The sequence below is a fragment of the Dreissena polymorpha genome, chromosome 8, assembly GCF_020536995.1.
Source record: "Dreissena polymorpha isolate Duluth1 chromosome 8, UMN_Dpol_1.0, whole genome shotgun sequence".
Lineage (NCBI taxonomy): Eukaryota > Metazoa > Mollusca > Bivalvia > Myida > Dreissenidae > Dreissena > Dreissena polymorpha.
In genome coordinates, this window is record NC_068362.1 from 71,357,502 (window position 1) to 71,380,533 (window position 23,032).

The 23,032-nt window shown below is 36.5% G+C and overlaps 1 protein-coding gene across 2 annotated transcripts; it reads left to right on the forward strand.

The window, feature by feature from the left end:
• Nucleotides 1-1,129: 1,129 nt before the first annotated feature.
• LOC127842270 (SH3 domain-binding protein 2-like) lies at nt 1,130-22,699 on the forward strand. Of its 2 annotated transcripts, none has more exons than XM_052371700.1 (12): nt 1,130-1,724; nt 5,822-5,914; nt 6,443-6,545; nt 7,215-7,332; nt 8,554-8,615; nt 11,973-12,091; nt 13,736-13,783; nt 14,490-14,605; nt 15,239-15,297; nt 15,565-15,628; nt 19,091-19,144; nt 20,738-22,699. In XM_052371700.1, exons 1-12 carry the CDS (start codon nt 1,676-1,678, stop codon nt 20,894-20,896), a joined length of 1,044 nt encoding a protein of 347 aa, XP_052227660.1. In that variant the 5' UTR covers nt 1,130-1,675; the 3' UTR covers nt 20,897-22,699. The 2 variants fall into 2 exon arrangements, with proteins under 2 accessions (XP_052227660.1, XP_052227661.1); XM_052371701.1 differs by lacking the exon at nt 1,130-1,724 and adding an exon at nt 5,118-5,273.
• The last annotated feature ends 333 nt before the right edge of the window (nt 22,700-23,032 follow it).

Sequence of the window (23,032 nt, forward strand, 5' to 3'; positions counted from 1 at the left end):
TTTCATTCAGATCAACAAATGTGTACTTAGTAGAACGGAACTGTATTAAACAACTCAACGGACAAATATACATTAAAGGTTGTTTCCCGAAGAATACAGGCTTATTTTTTCTGAGTATCTGGTTATTTCGCATGGAACGAATTTACATAAGCGATTCTCAACTATAAAAATAGCCGGATTTTGAAAAATCAGTCGAAAAAAAGCAAAGATAACCAAGAGTTCTTGATTTTAAGGAAAGCTTTCGTTAATAATTTGGGACACTTTCATCAAATAGTAAATGGAATTGGCAGGTTTTTACGATTTAAAAGCGTTCTCCAAAATTGCGACCATTTTAAAAAAGATTGTCATATAATGCGATTCAAACATTCTAGTACTTTTAAATAAAATTAATTATACTCAAAGTAACATACAAAGTGCAATAATTATTTTACAGAAAACTTGATAAAATAACGAATGAATATATAATTAGATTTTATACTTATTTATTAACTTCAAATTTATTCAAAACAAAACTTTCTCTTGTGTCAGAGGACGTAAAACACGAAATAAATTCATTAATGAATTATCTTTGGGTGATGCCCCACACCTCGCTGAATAACTCTCAAAAGCCGTGTGGTTTCGTTTTCCATATCTTTTGGTCAGGTTTTGATATGTATTTTTTGCATGAATGTGTCATAAATCAGGGGTAACATGAGGTCGGTAAAGAAATGAGTCAATCGTAGCAACTTCGACGCATGCGTTGTTTACATGTAGCATTTCCGAGGATCGCTAAAGTACTAACTACCCAAAACGAACTTTTGTTCAACCGTCCTTTCTACGCAATCCACTTTTTTTTATTACACCGAAGCATAAATATCTTAACCCATAAATAAGATGTTTTATGAATGTAACATGAATGCAGTTGCTTTAAAAGCTCTACCTGCCTACGTCCGTCTATCGACGCATTTGAATTTGTATGAACGAGGAAGTTCATACTTTCGTTAAATGGCGAATCAAACGCTAACAGAGTAAATAGAAGTTATATTGAAGTATGCTCGTTAAATGCACAGAAATCACGTTTTAAAACAATGTTCGATTTGTTAACTTCAGCTTCGTTTTATACGTTAACATATCGAGCTATATGTCACCCGTTTTTCACAAGACATTTTAAATGTTCAAGTTAAGGTTACGCATGTGGGATATTTATAATTTGAGAATAATATAAATGTACCATTCTGGGTAATTGATTGAGACAATCTTATTTTCTGTATTTAAATTTCACTTACGGAAATATGCGGTTGTATTTACGGTAAAAGTAGCATTTAAGCTAGCAGTTATTTGTGACAAGAGACAACCATTGTAGTTGTTGAAGTTTCTATTGAATACGACCGCAATAAACATGTCAGCATTGGCGTTGGTTTAAACAAGTGTTTAACGAAACAGTGTTAATACGCCTTTACCCAGTCAAATGCTCTCCACATTCCTTTAAACGATGGGCTTTATTCATACACCACACAGCTATGGTGCATGTATTGCTCTTTACAGTCTAGTGTATATGGTGAAGATGAAATGGCATATGCGGAAGTTATAAGTTGGAAAAATTACCATGTGAAAATTGTTCATTAATGTGGAGATAGTGGATATATTGTGTAGAATTGTGCTATCTAGACTGGTGATGTGTGGATCTGTCTAAACGATGACGGCACGCCATAGCGAGGTGTTAAGCAATCCGCATGTGTCCATAGGTAGGTACATTAGGTACTAGTATATATGTTAGAAATATCCACCCCGACCTCCGGTCTCCAGTTGCTTGTAGTGAAATTGCGGACGTCGCAATTTACCGGCATAAGTACCAAAAACGAAAAGATAAAGACCGAAAACGAATGTAATGTGGTTTTAGCTATTTAATTTGATCACATCGTCTGCATGTTCAGTTTATCACGGTCTTTACGTACCTTATTAGCAGCTCTAATATGCACAATTAAACACATATTTACACGTATAACGACACATCGCAGTTTTGATGTGTACCTCATGTACATGTGTTCACAATACCACATATTACGTAGAAATTGTCGATTTTCACAAATGTGTGAGTTAGGTATCGAACTTTTTAGAAACAAGCTGATAATATAAATGCTATCTAAATTAAGAACCATTAAGGAGAAACTGGCAAAATAGCGAAATCTACATTTAGATACATATACGGCTGATCCACACTAAATGTCCGAGTATTCTTAATTTAAAACTATGTAAGGCTTACAAGCGTCAACGCAATTAAATGTCAGATTGTTCTAAATTTAGAACCATTAAATGCTTACAAGATTTTATTGACCTCGAGGTCATAGTATTCTAAATTTAGAACCATTTAGCGTGGACAGGAGTTCGACAATGGCATCAAATTTCAGACAAGCGTAAATTTATAAACATTTAAGGCTAAAATATCAATGGCATCAAACGTCAGAGTATTTTAAATGTAGAAACACTTAGGGCCCACAGGGGTTAAAAGGCATCAAACGTATGAGTTTCAGAATGTAGAAACATTTAGGGCCCAAATGGGTTTAAAGGGGCCTTTTCACAGATTTTGGCATGTTTTGAAGTTTGTCATTAAATGGATCTTTTCAGGGTTTGGTAAATTGACAAAATTGAAAAAAGTTGATTCGCAAACTAAACCGAAAATTTTCGAATCTGAAACAACTTTTTTCAATTTTGTCAATTTACCAAACCGTGAAAAGATCCCTTTGATGGCATCAAACGTCATTGTATTCTGAATGTAGAAACATTTAGGACCCAAATGGGTTTAATGGCATCAAACGGCATTGTATTCGGAATGTAGAAACATTTAGGGCCAACAATGGTTTAATGGCATCAAACGTCATTGTATTCTGAATGTAGAAACATTTAGGGCAGACAGGGGTTAAATGGCATCAAAAGTCAGAGTTTCTGAATGTAGAAACATTTAGGGCCCACAGGGGTTCAATGGCACCAAACGTGAGAGTTTATGAATGTAGAAACATTTAGGGTCCACAGGGGTTTAATGGCATCAACGTCACTGTATTCTGAATGTAGAAACATTTATGGCCCACATGGGTTCAATGGCACCAAACGTGAGAGTTTCTGAATGTAGAAACATATAGGGCCCACATGGGTTTAATGGCATCAAACGTCATTGTATTCTGAATGTAGAAACATTTAGGGCCCGCAGGGGTTTAATGGCATCAAATATCAGAGTATTCTGAATGTAGACACATTTAGGGCCTACGGGGGTTTAATGCAAACGTCAGAGTTTCTAAATGTAGAAACATTTAGGGCCCACAGGGGTTTAATGGAATCACTTTTCAGAGAAGTCTAAATATATAAATAGTATCATTATTATTGATCATATTAAATGATCAATTACATCTAATGGAAGAGTAGTCTTAATTAAGAGACATTTACTGCTTTAGGGAGTTTAATGGCTTCAAATGTTAGAAGACTTTATTTATATCAATTGCAATTTGCAAACTGGCTATCAAAATGTTTATCACACGTCACGCTTCAATACTACAGAGCCTAAACCGCAGACTGGGAGTACGCATCGATTTTTTCGCCGTTGCGTCTGTGTAATTTTGCCGATGTACATGACCGACTTACTCGCGCGTGACCGCTCATATGGGAGAAATTTAACATTTGGGATGCAAAATTTCTGACCGCTGGCCGGAGAAACGAGATGACCGCTAAAGAGGGGTTCATGATATAGTGTTAATCGACGGTCGCGGCACATACCGACCGCCTACACGGGGTGACCGCCGTTGAGGGGTGACCGTTAGTAGGGATTGGACTGTATACAAAAAAATACTGCTTATAAGAGTTCAAACATATCAAAATGTCTGAAAACCTAAATACATCAACACTTATAAGCCATAGTTAAATGGGAGTAGCCTAAATTTAGAAACTTCCCTTCCTGTAGGCGATCAATTTCTTCAACTCTCAGAGTAGCGAAAATTTGAAATGATACGGAGTATGAATGGTATGTCAATACACATCATGGTAGTCTAAATATACACTGAAACGTAGGGCTAATCAGTAATCATAAATGACAAAACAATGAATTGCATCAGATTTCTATCGAATGCGATACTTTAACTGAGAATGTGGGTTTACCAAGCTATGTATTTAGAAACATACGTAGGATTTTAGTAACACCATAGTACGCGTAAAATAATAAATGTAGTGTTTCTTAGATACAGAATACACTATTAAAACCATTTTAGGAATACCATTTAAGGCTTAAACACCATTGAAAGTTCAACTGGTTTATTAACATCCGTACTCTTGAAGTTTACAGGTCAAACTCCTCGCTGTACATTCTATCGAAGAAGCATGCATGCAGGTGCATGTCCTGTGAGTAAGCGTGGTCAGAACGAGCTACACCACAATAAACATTTCAATTAACAGTTGTTTAAAACATTGATTTGAGCCCGATTACGGCGACGCACATTTGCACATGCACATACAGAAACCCATTTCGTATACAGGTACTATTTAAGGGGCCTTTTCACGTTTTGGTAAATTGACAAAATTGACAACATTTGTTTCAGATTCAAAAATGTTCGTTGTAGTTATATTTGTCAGGAAACAGTACTACTGAAAATTTACCATGCTCTAAAATATCTATTATATGCATCTTTTGACGATTTCAAAACTTGAAAATTATAAAGCGTTGTAATGCCAATCGATTGAATAATTTGGGGAGTTCTGTTGTTGTCGGTATATTTTGTGACACTACGAGGATTGCTTATATAAAGAATAAAACAATCATATTCTCTACGACCACGGATGGCCGAGTGGTCTAAGCGTAAGGCTTTTACTAAAGGGGTCAGTGGCTCGAGCCCAGTTGAGAGTACCGTTTTGTCTTTTATTATTCTTGTTTTAACTGGAGCTATTTAGATCCTACTGTAAAAAATGTCCATTTAAGTACGGTTCCCGAGTTGAATCAGTACTTGGTGTGTTTGGAAAGGTCTCTGGAGAGCTTATCGTTTACTACACAGCATTTGAACTGTCTTGGTACTGTGGTCTGGTTTAATTGATAAAACATCATGCAATAAAAATGGCTGTGCTCCCTATTTTACACTCAGTCGTTTCTTCCTTATCGAGATTTTAAAGAGATTACGTTACGATAAGTGTGCAGCTTAAAGCGAATACTTTTTTATAACTACGCATCAGTCAAATAATTTTGAATATTTTGTTAATGTAACCTGACGTTAAGGGCGTCTTTGCAAAGCGGGGGATGGAGGATATACCTCGTATACCTAGTGAGGAAACGTTTATAACAGTATCTGATGAACTACGAAGCGGATATATAAGCTTGTTTAAGTGCTGCTAAAATAGTTTCACGTATAATGTTTACACTGGTGTGTTCATATGTGTTCATATATTGTGTGTCAGAAATGTAATATGCAACTGAATGAACGCGACTGCTGTTTAAGACTTTGATATTATAACCTGATTTTGACTAAAAATATCGTTTTGAAATTTTGCAAATATACGCTTTATCTTTATCATCGATCTTTTTCGCGTACTTTCATCGAGTGGAACTTTCCATACATATGTTACCATATGTTTGCGTCGCCTTTGCATATACTTAAGTCACGAATCCTTCGTTTGGATGACGTAAACGTTTAAACATTTGCCAATGTTTAAGTGCATTAAATATTCTGACAAGTTTTGATGAACTCGCATGTCTTCCGGGCCATCATAATATTTGAGTGCCATTGACAGAACGTATATTGAAAGCGGAAGAATAGTCGTGGGCGCGGTGTTGCATCTCGTTGTGAGTAATTTGCATAACTTCTTCTTTCAGGTGCCCAGGAGCTGTTACAGGTAGAAAAGTTCACTAAATTCGGCTTCTTACGCAAACAAGGCTGGTGGGAACGACTTATTAAATTCATCCTATGTAAGTTTAGTCTGAAGAATGATTGTATAGGCGCTCATTTTTATAGCATTTACAAAATATAACTAATAGTGTAAGCGTTTGGTGTTTCAAATATATGTCTATATCATGCTTAAATGTAACATGTTTAACCATAATAAATACTTTCTTGCATTATATATTATCGATAATATTCATCTTCATGGTCCACATGTCGTTGAATTCGCATGTAAATTGCCAAAGACTGTTGCTTTTTAACCCATTATGCCTAGCGTCTAGAAAAAATGCCTTGGCAAACAGCGTAGACCCTGATGAGACGCCGCATGATGCGGCGTCTAATCAGCGTCTGCGCTGTTTGCTTAAAGAAATTTTAGTAAGAAATATTCTAAATATTGAAATAAATATACCAGCCATCCCTAATTTTGGAAATAATTTGATCCAATTAAGAAGGATGGGAGAGTCCACTAGGCATAAATGGGTTAAATTGCTAACTACATGAAACTTAAAAGCACACTGACCGGCGCAGTGTCTCAGTACACTATGCTCTTTCAGGGCGTCATAAGTTCGTGGTGTTGTCCCGGGGCTGCCTGTACGTGTACTCGAATGAGCTTGCCGGACGTCCCCAGCAGTCCATTAACCTCAACCAATATAAACGGTATGGCATTTATCTCTGTGAAACTACATCGGTCTAGCAGGCTTAACGACATAAAAGTACAGCGATTGTCCCATGGCTTCGGTCACTATAAAGGGAAACCAATTATTTCCAGAGTTCAACACGACAAAAGTCAACTCAATTCGCTATATACAATGGTTCACTTTTTCATCTAGATGAGTCACTATTAAATGAACAGCCAAGGTATAGCCGAGATATAGCAATTAATTCCATCAACCTGAAAATAGAATTGTTTAAGCAAGTATTTCCATCGTCCCGATTCAATATCAAAGGTTTAATAATATTAACCCAAATAGTTCTGAAAGGTGACACACTCACCATGTATTTTGTGGTCTGATGATGTGAATGATTTATTCAGTAATACCTGAGAGATTACATATTTGGACATGTTAAATGCAACTTCTTTGTGAAATGGTTTTAGTAGTGCAGCTCAGTTCTTTGTAATAAAATCAAACAATAAAACGTATTGTTGGATTTGTCTGAACTAATCCACGAAAACTCGTCATTGGTACCAATAAAGTTACACATACATCAGTTAGTTTCCCTAGCAATGGGAAAAACGTGTCAAAGTATAGTAATTTTACACATCATGAAATGTTTTCAGATTAAACGTTGTAACTTCAAACTATTGTCGTTCTTGTTTCAATGCAGATGCGAGAGGCACCAGCAGGTGGAGGGCCGGATGCAGTATATGTTCAAACTCGTACCGGAAATGACGCAAACAGACCACGTTGTGTATTTCGCCTGCGTTACTGATGACAATAGAATGGTATATAACTTGTATTATTATAAATTATAAGCTGATTCTTCGTTTTAGCTTGTTTTCTTCTTCACTTTCTGGTAGTGTTTCTTATATTTCTACCACTACTGCTGCTGCTACTGCCACAACTACTTTTACTCCTGGTACAGCTACCATACACCGGACCGACAACACCAGTTTCTCGCCAGTTCGTTTTTTCCACAATGTTTTTTTAACTAGTCAATTCTTAAAAAGCATGTAGATGTGCATACGGTATTTTTTTTATTTCTGCGTATTGTTTCTGTTTCATCTTTTATCATAATGCTTGTTCCTGATTGTGAAAAAATGTGTGGTCATTGTGATATACTAGTAATATTACCTTGGTAACGTTTGTAATTGTTTTAAAAGTTTGATACGGCAAAATATTCAGAATTTAAGAGAATTTTTATTTCGTTGTGTGCAATACAAATGTGTATTGCTAATGGCGGTGGTGGTGGTAGTGGTGGCTATGGTAGTTTCTGAAGTAGAAGTAGCCAAAGTAAATTTGTCTGGTTGTAAGAATTCCATGCCTTATATGATAACATACAGTCCTCATCTACGGCTCCATCAAAATATGTGAGTCAAAGAGAAAAAATATCAGCAACAATCAGAACACAATTAATCAACATTTTCATAGCAAAGTGCTAGGTCCAGAGGAACACATTTCGAGTTTAGAGATGTTCGTAACCTGGACCCAACATGCTTTCGCAAGTTTTATCTTGAATGCAGAGCACATATGTTTTCCCTAATCTGTTCGTTTTGGTAATTTGTGACATAAAATGTTCGCGTTGGTAGGATTTTCTATCTTGTACTGCTGTATAGCTTGATGAGTGAAGAATGTGGTTGCTATTCTTCCTCATGTCCTTGTCTGGTTTCAGTTATCATTTTCACATCCATGTAATTATTTTTTCACTCAAGTTTTCTTTAAACTATATGGTATAATCGGCATTCAATTCATGGTTTCTTTCTGTTCTTCTTGTTTAAGTTCCGGTCTACAATAAAGCTTTTTCAACCCTGCCCCCCCCCCCCCCCCCCCCTAGAACGAGGAACATTAAGTTGAATATTTTGTATTCGTAGAGCATGCTCTTTTTTACCCTTTTTAATATAAATTTTCGTCACGCACGTGTATGCGGTTGTTTTATTCTGTATTTTGGTTGTTTGTTAAGTTTCATACAGTGTCGTCTGCAACTTAATTGTTTTCTTTCGCTGCAGGAATGGATGCTGGCAGTGAAGAATGAGATGTTGCGCGCGCATAAGTTCTCGGACGAACAAATGTACGTTATGCTATTAGTGTTTTATGTCCCCTCCCCCACTCCCCGGCGTTTAGTGCTTTAGGTCCTTACCATACGAACGAAAACTATACTTTACTCCTTCATTTATCGCAAACACATTCTACAAACATTGCCACCAATGTACATTTTTTATTTATTCATATGTCACAAAATCGTAATTTTACATTGAATTAATGTGTTCTTAGCTTTGCGGTTAGATCTAATATGTATATTGTCTTCTCCTGGTATTTTCGTCCGAAAGCCATGGTTTGTTTATTTTAAATCTATTTATTTTAGCTTGATTACATCGAACGCCTAAGACTTACTGAAACGCTATCGATTCCGTTTCCTTTGACTAAGAATCAATACTTGGTGTCTGTGGGGGAGATCGAAAGAACGATCCCACGGTGGGGATCGAACCAGTGACCTCCCGGTCGCTATGCGGTCCACTGCGCCACGGCGTCCTGGCGAACAAAACATGATGGTTTCATGCTGTTACAGTTGTGAAAATTTGCCATGTAACATTATGTCACAACTCAACTTGACCTTGAGCTTATTCGAATTTGTATTATTCAAATTTGATTCGTGTTCTGAGAAAACTGGGCATAATGCATTTGCGTAAAGTGTCGTCCCGGATCGAAGGTGGTTAGCGTGTGGCTATGATATTAATTAGTGAAAAAATCATTTTGAATGGTAAATAATCATATTATAACGAAAAATTAACTTTTCTGACAAAAAAAATTCACTGTCAAATATATATATAACAAGGTATGCAACTTAAAATCATCTGGAAACGGGATGCACCGTTTTGAACAGCCATTACTTCATCAATTTTGCAGCGATTTTCACGATCTCGGTCTTATTCAACGCAGAAATGAATTTTATATTTTCCAAACAATGACATTGATATTGTCTTTACATTGACATTGATATTGTCTTAACATTGATCTCGATATTGTCCTTATTTGAAGTTATTCAGTTCAACATTCATTATCGATCGGGGCTATATGTGTTGATCGAACACAGCGTTCTTTGCTACTATCATGCTATGTAGCTTACATGCAGGCCCAGCTGTAGATTGCATAATTATTGAAATTAAATTAAAATCTAAATCGTTGAAAACCTGGTTTCGTGGCGTTAATATGCCTTATATCAACATATTATTTTTTCAAATAAAAATAAATATTTACAGCCATCAAATATACTTATACATACTTGAGGTTTATGATCGACTCAGTTTGATTTGGTGAAGTCACTCTTTAATATAACATGAGTCATGCTCTATAAAAGCGCCTCACGCACGCCAGTAGAGCACATTAAGTGGAAACACTCGAAAACATCATAAATCGATATTTCGTTCACTAACAGGAAATGTGCAATTAAAGTGACATCTTCACCGTGTTTGAGGACGCCACTTTTCACTTGTATTCTATTTTAAGTTTAAAGAAAGACTCTTATAAACAAAAATCGAGTGTAATCAGAACGTGGCGTCCCTGATTAGCCTGTGCGAATGAAGCCCTGTTTTATTGTATCTCGTCTCATATTAATTAGCTTGAAAACCCTTTGTTTAATTGTATCAAATCTGCCAATACTGTTTTTAATCGAACGTTTCGGTTGTATAACAGCATTTAACATATTTAGTAGCCTTTGTCTGTAAAGAGATACCAGTGTGTGGTAGTTGCCCTCACATGTAGAGATACCAGTGTGTGGTAGTTGCCCTCACATGTAGAGATACCAGTGTGTGGTAGTTGCCCTCACATGTAGAGATACCAGTGTGTGGTAGTTGCCCTCACATGTAGAGATACCAGTGTGTGGTAGTTGCCCTCACATGTAGAGATACCAGTGTGTGGTAGTTGCTCTCACATGTAGAGACACCAGTGTGTGGTATTGCCCTAGCATGTAGAGATACCAGTGTGTGGTAGTTGCCCTCACATGTAGAGATACCAGTGTGTGCTAGTTGCCCTCACAGAGATACCAGTGTGTGCTAGTTGCCCTCACAGAGATACCAGTGTGTGGTAGTTGCCCTCACATGTAGAGACACCAGTGTGTGGTAGTTGCCCTCACATGCATTTTGGGGTGCAGACAGTCAGAATATCCCGGTGGCGAAGGTCAACAAGAATGACTGGACCTTGCTAATATGTAGGGTTTCATTCCACATTTTCTGATTGTAGTTGAACGGAAACATTGCAACCGTAAATCGCGGTCGGGAGAGGGAGTCACTTACAGGGTTTGGGCCCTATTTTATAACATTGCAATTCATTGGTCCATTGTTATGTACTGATAGTAAATGTATGACCAGAGAATGTGCGAAAGTATTGTAATAAATTTATAAGAATGTAAGCAAATTATATTTGTTTTGTTTACAATAAAGCTTCCTGCGCTTTGCATCGTAAACCTCTGATCATTATAAGTACACATGTATAGTAAAATATAAAAATGCCATTTGTACAGTGGCTGTAAACGGCTTTTACAACAAAGTACACCGTGTAATTTACACCCATTTATGTAACATCTGGATTCATCTCGATCGTGAAAAAACACTGTGTGTGTATGGATTTCGAAGAATATTCAATATATATCGTGCCTACTTTAATGTAGCCTTTTGCAAATTAAAAATTGTGAATACTTATTCGTCTGGTCTTAACTCGTGAATAGATCTTCCCACAAAATCAACAAAAATCAAACGAAAAATGATGATTTTCTGTATTTATCGTGTGCTAACCATTCGGCCGTAACTACATTTTGTCGTGAGATCTTTGATCAATGTCCAGACAACCAAGCAAATAAACATTACGATGTGTATACAAGTTGAAGTCATTCCATCCATTATAGAAAATATAATAACGTGCCTGGGCAAGGTGTTTGATGCAACATGAACCACATCCGCAACAATCAACGCCGCAATACATGCATGTAACAGATAAGCCTGTGAAATATATAGCGTGGCTACTCCACAATGGACTTCTACCAATGTGATAGTGGCCTCTGATGCTCTATGAGATAGCTAATATAAATGAGAGTACAAAACATGTTAAACAGCATCGGATTCTATGGCCAATCAAAAACATATTCCAGTATCGTCACTGCTGGACGAGTTCAAAAAGGAAAGTCCAGACTGGTGGTAAATCTAAAAAAATCGAGTGATAATGTAGTAGAGAAATCGGACATTGAAACAAGAACGCGAAGAACGGGGAAATATTACTTCAACACCAAGCGGTCGTTACATGGGCATTGTGGAAACAACATAACGTTGACATCCAGACAGCAATAAGTAATACATTCAATCGTACTAAATAGATACGCTTCGAAATTCAATACAAATATCAGATTTCGAAAATATGTTTAAACATTCCTTTGTAGAGCCCGACACAAGCAGGGTTTCGGTGACGAAGGCGATTACGCGTACATCGAGAAGGAAGTATCCATGGACACCATCCCTACCCCAGACCCCAAGGACAACGCACCATTGCCTGCTGACAGTAAGATATGTATATATGAGTCGCGTTCTTAGGAAACTGGGCATAATGTATGTGCGTAAAGTGTCGTCCCAGATTAGCCTGTGCAGTCCGCACAGGCTAATCAGGGACGACACTTTCCGCTTCTATGACATTTTTTCGTTAAAATGAAGTCTCTTCTTAGCTATAATCCAATTTAGGCGGAAAGTGTCGTCCCTGATTAGCCTGTGCGAACTGCACTGGTTAATCTGGGACGACACTTTAAGCACATGCATTAAGCCCAGTTTTATTAGAACGCGGCCCATATATAAGTTATGAATAGAATTAAAGGGGTCATCGAGCTATATATCTTAAAAACGTTCGCTCGAGTTATATATGGAATAATACGCGAAATTGGTATACCGGTATATATCCCATGTGTCCATGAGTCATGTATGGAATAAAAGTTGACATTGGGATATTTATCCATTTAACGTTTATATAAGTTACGTATGGAATTAAATGGGACATTGGGACATTTGGATATGTATCTATTAGAAGTTTCTATTAGTCATGTGTAAAATTAGGGGGATTTATCTATTGTGTTCATATGAGTTACGTATAGAACTAAATGGGATAATGGGCTCGAAGTTCGCACGAGCTATGTATTGACCTTAAGGGGATATTGGGACATTTTCTGACATTTTAACTTATTTATGCCTAGTGGACTCTCCCATTCTTCTAAATTGGATCAATTTATGTCCAAAATTTGGGATATGTTGTCTATTTATTTCTATTTTTAGAATGTTTCTCACAGAAATTCCTTTAAGCAAACAGCGCAGACCCAGATGAGACGCCGAAGCATGCGGCGAGACCCAGATGAGACGCCGCAGCATGCGGCGTCTCATCTGGGTCCACGCTGTTTGCCAAGGCCTTTTTTTAGACGCTAGGCATACATGGGTTTAAGTAGCTTGTGATAAATATTTATTAAATTATAATCACGTTGCTGTACATTTTCTGCTTATATCTGCGTTAGCTGCTGGTCTTTGGATATAACCAAAGATGCCAATTACGGACGTTGGATTTTATCACAGGTGGTTAGCGTGTTGTTATGATATTAATTAGTAAAAACACCCTTTGCATAAAAAACAATACAATTATAACGAAAAATCAACTTCTCAAAAAAAAAATTCACTTTCAAATATATATTTAATAAGGTATTCAACTTAAAATGACTCATTTGAATCGAGTTTGCGTGGATCTGAAAGGTCCACCAGCGCGAGATTTCAGACAAAAATGATCCAAATATAATGTCACTTAATATGCAGCATCCTTTTAGAGTAGACGAATATATTAAATAGATATACTTATATATAAAATATATACTTTAAAAGACAAAAATAAATAAATTACTTTTAGGTTTGGATATTTTGTATAACAAATGGACAATTTTGAGGGTTTTGGGTGAGGGTCGTAGCCGGGGGGGGGGGGGGGGGGGGGAGAGAAGCAGTGTGGGGGTAGCTACTAGCAACTAATGCCGAGTGCCGGTGTTTCACAGCACGGTTGTTGTATATTTCTTGCTCGCGTTTCCGGTATTTTTTTCTTCAGTTTCTGAATCTGTTGTCTAGTATTTTAAATATTCACTTTAATATAATACACTGCTAAAGTTAGACATATATTGTTTTACAGCAAATGACGACGAGTATTCTGAAATTGAGGACCCAAACGAACTGAGAGGTAAGATGTCTTCAATTCATAAAGGCAACTAGAATAAGGCTTAAACATATGTTTGTTTAGGTTTCTCGATTTTCATATGAGTCGTGTTCTGAGAAAACTGGGCATATTGCATGTGATACAGTGTCGTCCAAGATTATGTTTTTGACATCCTAATCAAATCAATAAATCTAATAAATAAATTGTTTTCGAATTCTCATTTTAAAACGTTAATATTTGCTAAGAATGCAAACATAAATGATAATACAACTCCCTTAAGAGAGAAGTCCTTTAAAAGAAAAATTCCATAAACGCGCAAAGCGTCGTCCATGCATTCCGCACTGGCTAATATTTGACGACACTTACCGCACATGCATTAAGCTCCGTTTTCCCAGAATGAGGAAATCTTAATCCAATTTAAATGCACAGCAATCTTACGTTATTAAACGTTCAGGCGCTCTTTTTGAACATTTAGAGAACTGTTTCAATTAATTGCACACTAAAATTGCCAATCGTTTTCGATGTACAAGTCTTTGATGTTCAATCTGAATGTGTATGCCTACATACCGAAAATATCAGTAAACAAATCAAGAAGTCTCAAAGAATTATGTACTCCTAATTGACGCTATTTGAAATGATTTGTTCAATGGCTAAGAATGAAATTCTCCTAGATCACGTTATTTGTAATGATTTTTATTTAATGGCTTTTTTCATTTATTTTCAATTTTAGGACCTTATAAATCATCGCTCGCATCAACTTTACCTTCCAACACATCACCAAAGGTAGATGGTCTACACGAACCAAACGCCATTAAAACACTGCCTCCAAAGAAGCCTATCAAAAAGGTAAGTTAGGTGACCCCAAAAATATGTAATTTGTTCGTGGAAATTTTAGAGACGATTGTCTCAATTTATTAGTCCGAGTTAAGATCGTATTAATTTGTTTTACCTAAATGTGTCTTCAAATGACAAATAAGGGTAGAAACACTATTTCGATCCTATATTAAACATTTCGTAACTGCGGCACAAAACATACCTGTGGGGCCTTTATATCTGCCCATTCATGAAGTGTTCTTATCGATAGTTATTCCCCTTTGATAAGCTGGTTTTATCGGTGTCTTAGTTGACGAATACATTAGCATTTGATAATGGTTTGATGAAAATTTTACAAATAAAACATTATGCGTATAAATTTTCAGATTACAATAACTACATTTTTAGAATATTTTCATACATCGTTCCTAACGATTTAATATGTAATGATATTACCAATTGCTTAGAGGGAAAATGTTACTAAAATTGTAATATGGAATGGGTATAGGGTGCGCCTAGCACCACTGATTGTGGAAACGGACTCGAGAGTGCCTCAATAATTACAAGGCTTTCGATACCATTGACCTATAATAAAATTGACCTATAATAAATGGGTTTTAAAAAGTTACCACTGCTACTGGATAAGAACTCTAGTTTTCGTTTCAGGTTGTGATATCGAGATCCTGTTTCATGTACGAAGGTACAAGCAGGGAAGAAGTTGAAAAGTAAGTTTAGTGTAACCGCAGCAAAAACGATCGTTTGCGATGAAAATGGAAATCGCCACTACATGTGCACAGAGGAATAGATTTAGTTGATCTTTTGTACTTACATGCACAATAATTTGTCATATGTCAGTAGATAGTAGATACTGGCCCTTACATATATTGCGGCGTCGCATCTGGGTCTATGCTGTTTGCCAAGGCCTTTTTTCTAGACGCTAGGCATAAATGGGTAAAACGCTCAAGTTGTGATTTCTCTGCATGTACTTTCAGACTGTTACTTGCTATGCCGGAAGGGACATTTCTAGTGCGAAGGTCAAGGAATGATAACAAAGAGGTAAGAATGGCAGCTCTGTCTTAATCTGAAAGCTGTATGTATTGGGTATTAAGGGTGTCACGTTTACAGATTTTTCTAAACGTTTAAACGAATTGAAATAAACGACACGTTACCGTTTAAACGGTATCCCTATGTCCGTTTAAAAAGCATCAGTACAATCGCATTTCCAAACCGAAAATAGTATTTTATTTCCGGAAGTAATATTCAGTGCATATCCCATTCGCGCAATGACGTCATATTAAAACCATAAAATATTATAAAACAGAGCATCCGAATCACCACATGTGTATTCGTCATTCTATAAAAACAATTTAAAGAACGTCGAAAATAATGTAAAACAGGGACCTATACAAACGTATAGGTCCCTGTGTAAAATCAATGAAAAATACTGTTTCCGAAAACGACACTCCGAAACAAATGCACGTATTTTGCATATGAAATACAATGCGTATATCGTTTGACCGCAGAAAATGAAAAACCAGTTAACTAGCAAAAACGTAATCAATATATAAGTTGGTTAGAATATTGCTTTTCAACATGCTACCGCAGTGTTTGACTTGGCTAATCAATCTCTTAAAATATTTCAAGATGGCGGCATATGCACTGTTTCCTTGCCAAGTTTCCGTTAGTTTCCGTTCATGTCTGTGCCATCAGAAAAAAATTATTGCCGAATTCGGTAGCCCGGATTTACCGCAAGTACCCGGTTTCGCAGTTTGTCATCGATATACTTCGTACGGCTGGTCGCCTACGTTATTTGCACCCCAATATTATTATCCCCTGCCAGAGGCGGAGGGATATTGTTTTGGCGTTGTCCGTCCGTCCGTCCGGCCGTCCGTCCGTCCGGCACTTTTGTGTCCGGAGCCATATCTTGGAAGTGCTTTGGCGGATTTCATTGAAACTTCCTATGAGTATATATATGCATAAGAGGATGATGCACGCCAAATGGCATTGTACACCATCTGTTAAAAACAGAGTTATGGCCCTTTGTATCTTGAAAAAATGCTTTTTACTATAGGCACTTTTGTGTCCGGAGCCATATCTTAGAAGTGCTTTGGCGGATTTCAATGAAACTTGGTATGAGTATATATATGCATAAGAGGATGATGCACGCCAAATGGCATTGTACACCATCTGTTAAAAACAGAGTTATGGCCCTTTTTATCTTGAAAAAAATGCTTTTTACTATAGACACTTTTGTGTCCGGAGCCATATCTTGGAAGTGCTTTGTCGGATTTCATTGAAACTTGGTTTGAGTATATATATATGCATAAGATGATGATGCACGCCAATACACTATCTGTTCAAAACAGAGTTATGGCCCTTTGTATCTTGAAAAAATGCTTTTTACTATAGGCACTTTTGTGTCCGGAGCCATATCTTGGAAGTGCTTTGGCGGATTTCATTGAAACTTGGTTTGAGTATATATATATATGCATAAGAGGATGATGCACGCCAATACACTATCTGTTAAAAACAGAGTTATGACCCTTTGTATCTTGAAAAAAATGCTTTTTACTATAGGCACTTTTGTGTCCGGAGCCATATCTTGGAAGTGCTTTGGCGGATTTCATTGAAACTTGGTATGAGTATATATATGCATAAGAGGATGATTCACACCAAATGGCATTGTAAACCATCTGTTAAAATCAGACTTATGGCCCTTTGTATTGTGAAAAAATGCTTTTTTACTCTAGTCACTTTTGTGTCCGGAGCCATATCTTGGAAGTGCTTTGGCGGATTTCAATGAAACTTGGTATGAGTATATATAACCCCCGCCAGAGGATGTTTTTGTGGAAAACGCACGACTTATTAATTCACCTAAATAAATTTTGAAGGCGCAAGAACCTTCCTCTGTCTTAGTTTTGAGTTATTGTCCTCCGTACGTCCATCTGTCAGTATGTTCATCCGTCCGATTTGCACCCATCCTCAAACAAAGCATATGTTGCGGGGGATATCAATTCTACGAATTTGCTTGTTATATTGATATTGACTGTCGTTTAAACGTTTACTGTTTTGGTAAACGTTTTTCAGCAAAACACGAAACGCGACCGTTTAAACGTTTAAACGTGACACCCTTATTGGGTATTATAAGTGACTTATTGGGTAAACATCAGTTGTATTGTTGATACTGTTACTAGCTTTCTTTTATTTACACATATACCATCATTGTTTTGAATATTATAATCATGTATTGAATGCAATTGCAGCCATACTCAGTACACAGGTACTTAAAAAAGAATTATTATATATATAAGGACCACACATTTCTTTTCAAGTTCATGTGACTCAGTAGGTCTAATTTCTTAAGTTTTTTCCCTTTGGTTGGAGTAAGTTGTTTCCTTGTGTTAACGTAATTTTTTCTTTTGTTGTTTTGTTGAATTTTTTGGTGATTTTGTGATTCATATTTTCTTGATTGAGTTAACTCACACGGTCTGTTTCTTGATTAAGTTAACTCACACTGTCTGTTTCTTATTGAGTTAACTCACACGGTCTGTTTCTTATTGAGTTAACTCACACGGTCTGTTTCTTATTGAGTTAACTCACACGGTCTGTTTCTTGATTGAGTTAACTCACACGGTCTGTTTCTTGATTGAGTTAACTCACACGGTGTGTTTCTTATTGAGTTAACTCACACGGTCTGTTTCTTATTGAGTTAACTGTGTGAGTTAACCGTGTGGGTCTGTTTCTTATTGAGTTAACTCACATGGTCTGTTTCTTATTGAGTTAACTCACACGGTCTGTTTCTTATGCATACATGATATGACTTGTTTTACAATTGGTTGTATATCACATTGGTTGTATATCACATTGGTTGTATATCACATTGGTTGTATATCACATTGGTTGTATATCAGATTGGTTGTATATCACATTGGTTGTATATCACATTGGTTGTATATCACATTGGTTGTATATCACATTGGTTGTATATCACATTTGTTGTATATCACATTGGTTGTATATCACATTTGTTGTATATCACATTGGTTGTATATCCCATTGGTTGTATATCACATTGGTTGTATATCACATTGGTTGTATATCACTTTGGTTGTATATCACATTGGTTGTATATCACATTGGTTGTATATCACATTGGTTGAAACTCACATCTTAATTATTCCGTCTCTTTGTCGTTACTGTTGATTGTCTTCTGTGTATTTTCTTGTAATAATTTTCTTGTGTTACATTTTTTGTACTGACTTTTTGGTTATATTTAATTAGCTTTTCTTGCTCTCTCGCTTCACATTTACTTGTCTATGTCTCACTTACTTGAAAAAAGTCTCTTATTGCGCATAATTAAGTTGTCATCAATGCATTAACTTAGTTGTAGCTCTTCTACAAACTAAAACAGTCTTAATAATTACGTTTTTGTTCTTTCCTTTGTTCGAGATTATTTAACAGTCGTTGTCTTGTCAGTACTGGCTTACCCTCAGATGCATCCCGTCCGTTTATTTTCAGGTGGTGTCTGTAAATATTGAGAACTCTTTGAAGGAGTTCAAGATACACCAGCATGTAAGTACTGCCCCGTCTGTTCGATGTGCTTAACCCTTTACCACTTTCATATGTATTTTCACGCATTTTTAGTCCCTTAGAAAGTTATATTTAATTTAAGACCTTTCCTACTAGATCCTAGTTTTAAAGGTTTCAGTTCCAACCCTTAGATACTGATGAGCAGCAAACAGTATGAAACCTGAACCGACTGCGAGTTACTCTCAGGCTGTTCTGGTTTTATGCTGGTTGCAAAACCCATTTTCATTTTGCCTCTTGAGTGGGAAAGGCTCAACACGGGCCATATAAAGCACGCCCAGATAAGAAATCTATAAAATTTAAAAACAATAGCACTCCGCACATTGAATGTTTTGTGATATCAGAGGCAACGCTCTTGACTCTGCAGATTTACATACACATGCATATACATGCGGAAACACATATGAAATACTTTACGATAAGGGTTCTGGCGTTTCATTGCCAAACAAAAACATCAAGATTAGAAGGAAACAAATAAGTAAAATAACGGAGTGGATGTTTATTTTTTTAATAAAACCTAACCACATTACGGGGCGGATGTATAAACAAGAGGGACAAGATGGCCCTCGTTCGCTCACCTGAGGAGTCGGTTCATTCAATGATTGTCAAAAATATGACCTAGTGATCATGTGTTTGAGCCAGATGAGTCAGATACAATTATTACTTTGATTTGCCACTGGCGGCCATGTTTTTTTCACCGATCTTGACCATTGTCGAACTCGTCCGAGATATCAATTAACCCAATGTTTTGACCAAGTTTCATGATGATTGGACAAAAAAAGGTGACTTCTTGACTGTTCACAAGCATTTTGTCCTATATGAATATAAGGAATACTGCCCCGTACCCTGGCAGCCATGTTTTTCAACGTACCGGAACCATTTTCAAACTTAACTCACGTATCTAGGAAACAAATGTTCTGATCAAATTTCATGAAGATAGGATAAAAAATGTGACTTCTAGAGTGTTCACATGTTTTCACGATATACATATAGAGAAAACTGTCCCGCCCCTGGTGGCCATGTTTTTTCACCGATCTGGATCATTTTCGAAATCTTCCGAGAAATCAACAAAACGAATGTTTTGACCAAGTTTCATGATGATTGGGCAAAAATTGTGACTTCGAGAGTGTTCACAATGTTTCTCTAGCCAAAAAAGGAAAACTGCCCCGCCAACTTGCGGCCATGTTTTTTCAACGGACCGGAACCACTTTTGAACTTAACCAACATATCATTAAGACAAACATTTTGACAAAGTGACATGAAGATTGTGCTTGAAATGTGACTTCTACAGTGTTTACAAGTTTTTTTTTCTTTTTTTGACTTAGTGACCTAGTTTTTGACCCAGCATGACCCAGTTTCGAACTCGGTCGAGGTATCATTGGGACAAATTTTCTGACCAAGTTTCATGAAGATCGGACAAGAAATGTTTACAAACCAAATGTGGACGGACGACGGACAAAGACCGATCCTAAAAGCTCACCTGAGCAATCAGGTGAGCTAAAAATTCATCAAAGCTAACTATATTATGTGTTATTTGTACCTGTGTTCTGTTATGATAATTGTTTATTGTGTTCTCAGGACGATGGTCTCACTCTCGATAACAGCCAGAAGTTCAGCACGGTCGAGGATTTGATCCAGTACTACTTGGAGCACAACCTGCCCAACAAGACCGTACGGCTCGGTCGTCCGTTCGCGCAATCCACGCAGCCAGGGGCGAGTTACGTGAACACAAAATGAGAGCCTATCACCCGGCCCCAACACGCTTGGTTGCTGTATGACCCATAGGTACTAGTCATTGTGAGCTTGTAGTGTTTCATGCAGGACACGCATCACATGACACATCGGCCATCGTGACCTGTCGACGTAATGAATATAATTGTATACGTAAAAGATATCCGGTATAAAGTTGTATTTACGACGATTCATGTGTTTACTAATATGGCTGACGAAATCTGTATATACTTCTGTCTATGAAGAATCCGGTATATAAACTTATGGCAAAACATGACAGCGGTAAGAGCTATGCTAGGAGCCAAAAAACCCCTGCGCCGTTGTACTTATGTCCATGACTACTAGTATTCCGGTATATGTTCATTTTCCTGACGATCTGGTATATTTGTATGTTAATGCAAATTTAGGTAAATACTTATGTCTGTGATGAATCCGGTAGATACTTAGGTGGGTCCAAGATTATTGCGGTATAAAAGCATGCTTTATGATCTTATAATGGTCTTGTAGTCATATGCGACCCACCATAAGAGTGCTGTTTATGACGATCCTATCTAATAGGTTTTACTTGTCAAGCAGTATGTTACATGCCAAGGATTTTTGTTTGTTTTTTAAACACATTTCTTTTTCTTTGTAGCTCACTTGAGCACAGCATGCTAATGGTGACCTCTTGTGATCATCTTTTGTCTGTCAACCGTCAACATTTACAAAATGATTTTTCGGCTGAGATAGAAACTGGTTTACATGGGGCCAAAATCCTAGGTCACAATGAAAATTAAAGAAAAAGCCTGTGAACACTCTAGAGGTCAAAAACTTTTACTCAGGTCAGCAGCGTCCAAAAACTTGGTCAGCAGGTCAAATAAAAAAACTTGGAAGTACTTTAGAGGCCGCATTTATGACTAGTATAGATGAAAGTTATTGAGAACTTTTTATCTTGACAATATGAAGGTCATGTTTAAATCAATTGGAGTCAAATCCTAAATTAACAAGTCAAGATTTCCACAATTTGTGTCTGTGAACTCAAGTAGAGTTCACTGCGGCCCTCTTGTTTTATTAAATAAAATTCATGTTAGTAAACTTTTGTACAGCCGCTGGACTTTTTAATGGACGAGTATTCACATGTATATACTACATATATTATTGTCATTTTAATAATTGAATAGAAATGCAATGATTTTAAGTACATTTTTTTTCTGTAAAGATATATCTGACATACAGCTAGGTACTAAATGTCTTTATATTACATGTTTATACACATTTTCTAGTTTTGGTACTTATGTTCATGAATGATTACTATTTTCAAGAAATGAAATTGTTGTTTACAGTCTATTTTAGAATGTTTTGTAAAGTATTTTTTAAATATTCAATAGAATGTTATTTATTCGATTCATTCTTGGACGGTAATTTATCTAGGCAAAGTAACAATTGTTTGTCATTTAGCTAGATCTCATATGTTTAAGTGCAGGTGCCATTAAACGTCAAGAAATGAATACTGTATCAGTCAAGAAACAAAATACTCAAGATCTTCATGTTTTATATTATTTTTGTTTCTTACAACTTTTAAGTATCACCAGGGACCTATACATTTTGTTTGTATAGGTCCCAGGTTAAACATACGTGTAAGGATAAACCTTGTAACAGATAAACCTTCATGCTGTGTATATTCTATTGCACTTGTTCCGAATTGTTTATTTTGTATTTGTATTATATTCACCAAAAACATGTCATATTTATTTCTCCCAATTTACATGCTTTTAGTACTGTGTTATCTATATATAATTGAGATAATGAAATAAAACGTTAATGCTTTTTTGTCATTTTATGTCATCTTAGCATAAAAAGGTTAACATTTAAAAGTGTGTGTGACATAAACATTTCAGTTTGCACTTGATTTGTAGAATAGTAGGGAATTGTTTGACAATGTCACACTACTGTCTGGTATTGTTACGTTTTTCTTTTTACTATGACATTGCTGTCTGGCATTGTGAAATTGACATTAAACAATGCAACATCGATGTCGGGCATGTGTGACATTAACATCTTCATTTTGAAATTTGAAATTGGAAGTAATTCATGTCGACATTAATATCAAGAAAAGTGGCAATTATACGATATCCGGACAGTTCCATCTATAATCTCGCCCTT

What these genes read in the sequence shown, in the direction of transcription:
- LOC127842270 (XM_052371700.1), top strand. Translation starts at nt 1,676, where the DNA reads ATGACGGCACGCCATAGCGAGGTGTTAAGCAATCCGCATGTGTCCATA. An exon ending in AAGTTCTCGGACGAACAAAT is followed by an intron (nt 8,616 to 11,972) that starts GTACGTTATGCT and finishes ATTCCTTTGTAG; the next exon opens with AGCCCGACACAAGCAGGGTT. An exon ending in CAAAGAAGCCTATCAAAAAG is followed by an intron (nt 14,606 to 15,238) that starts GTAAGTTAGGTG and finishes TTTTCGTTTCAG; the next exon opens with GTTGTGATATCGAGATCCTG.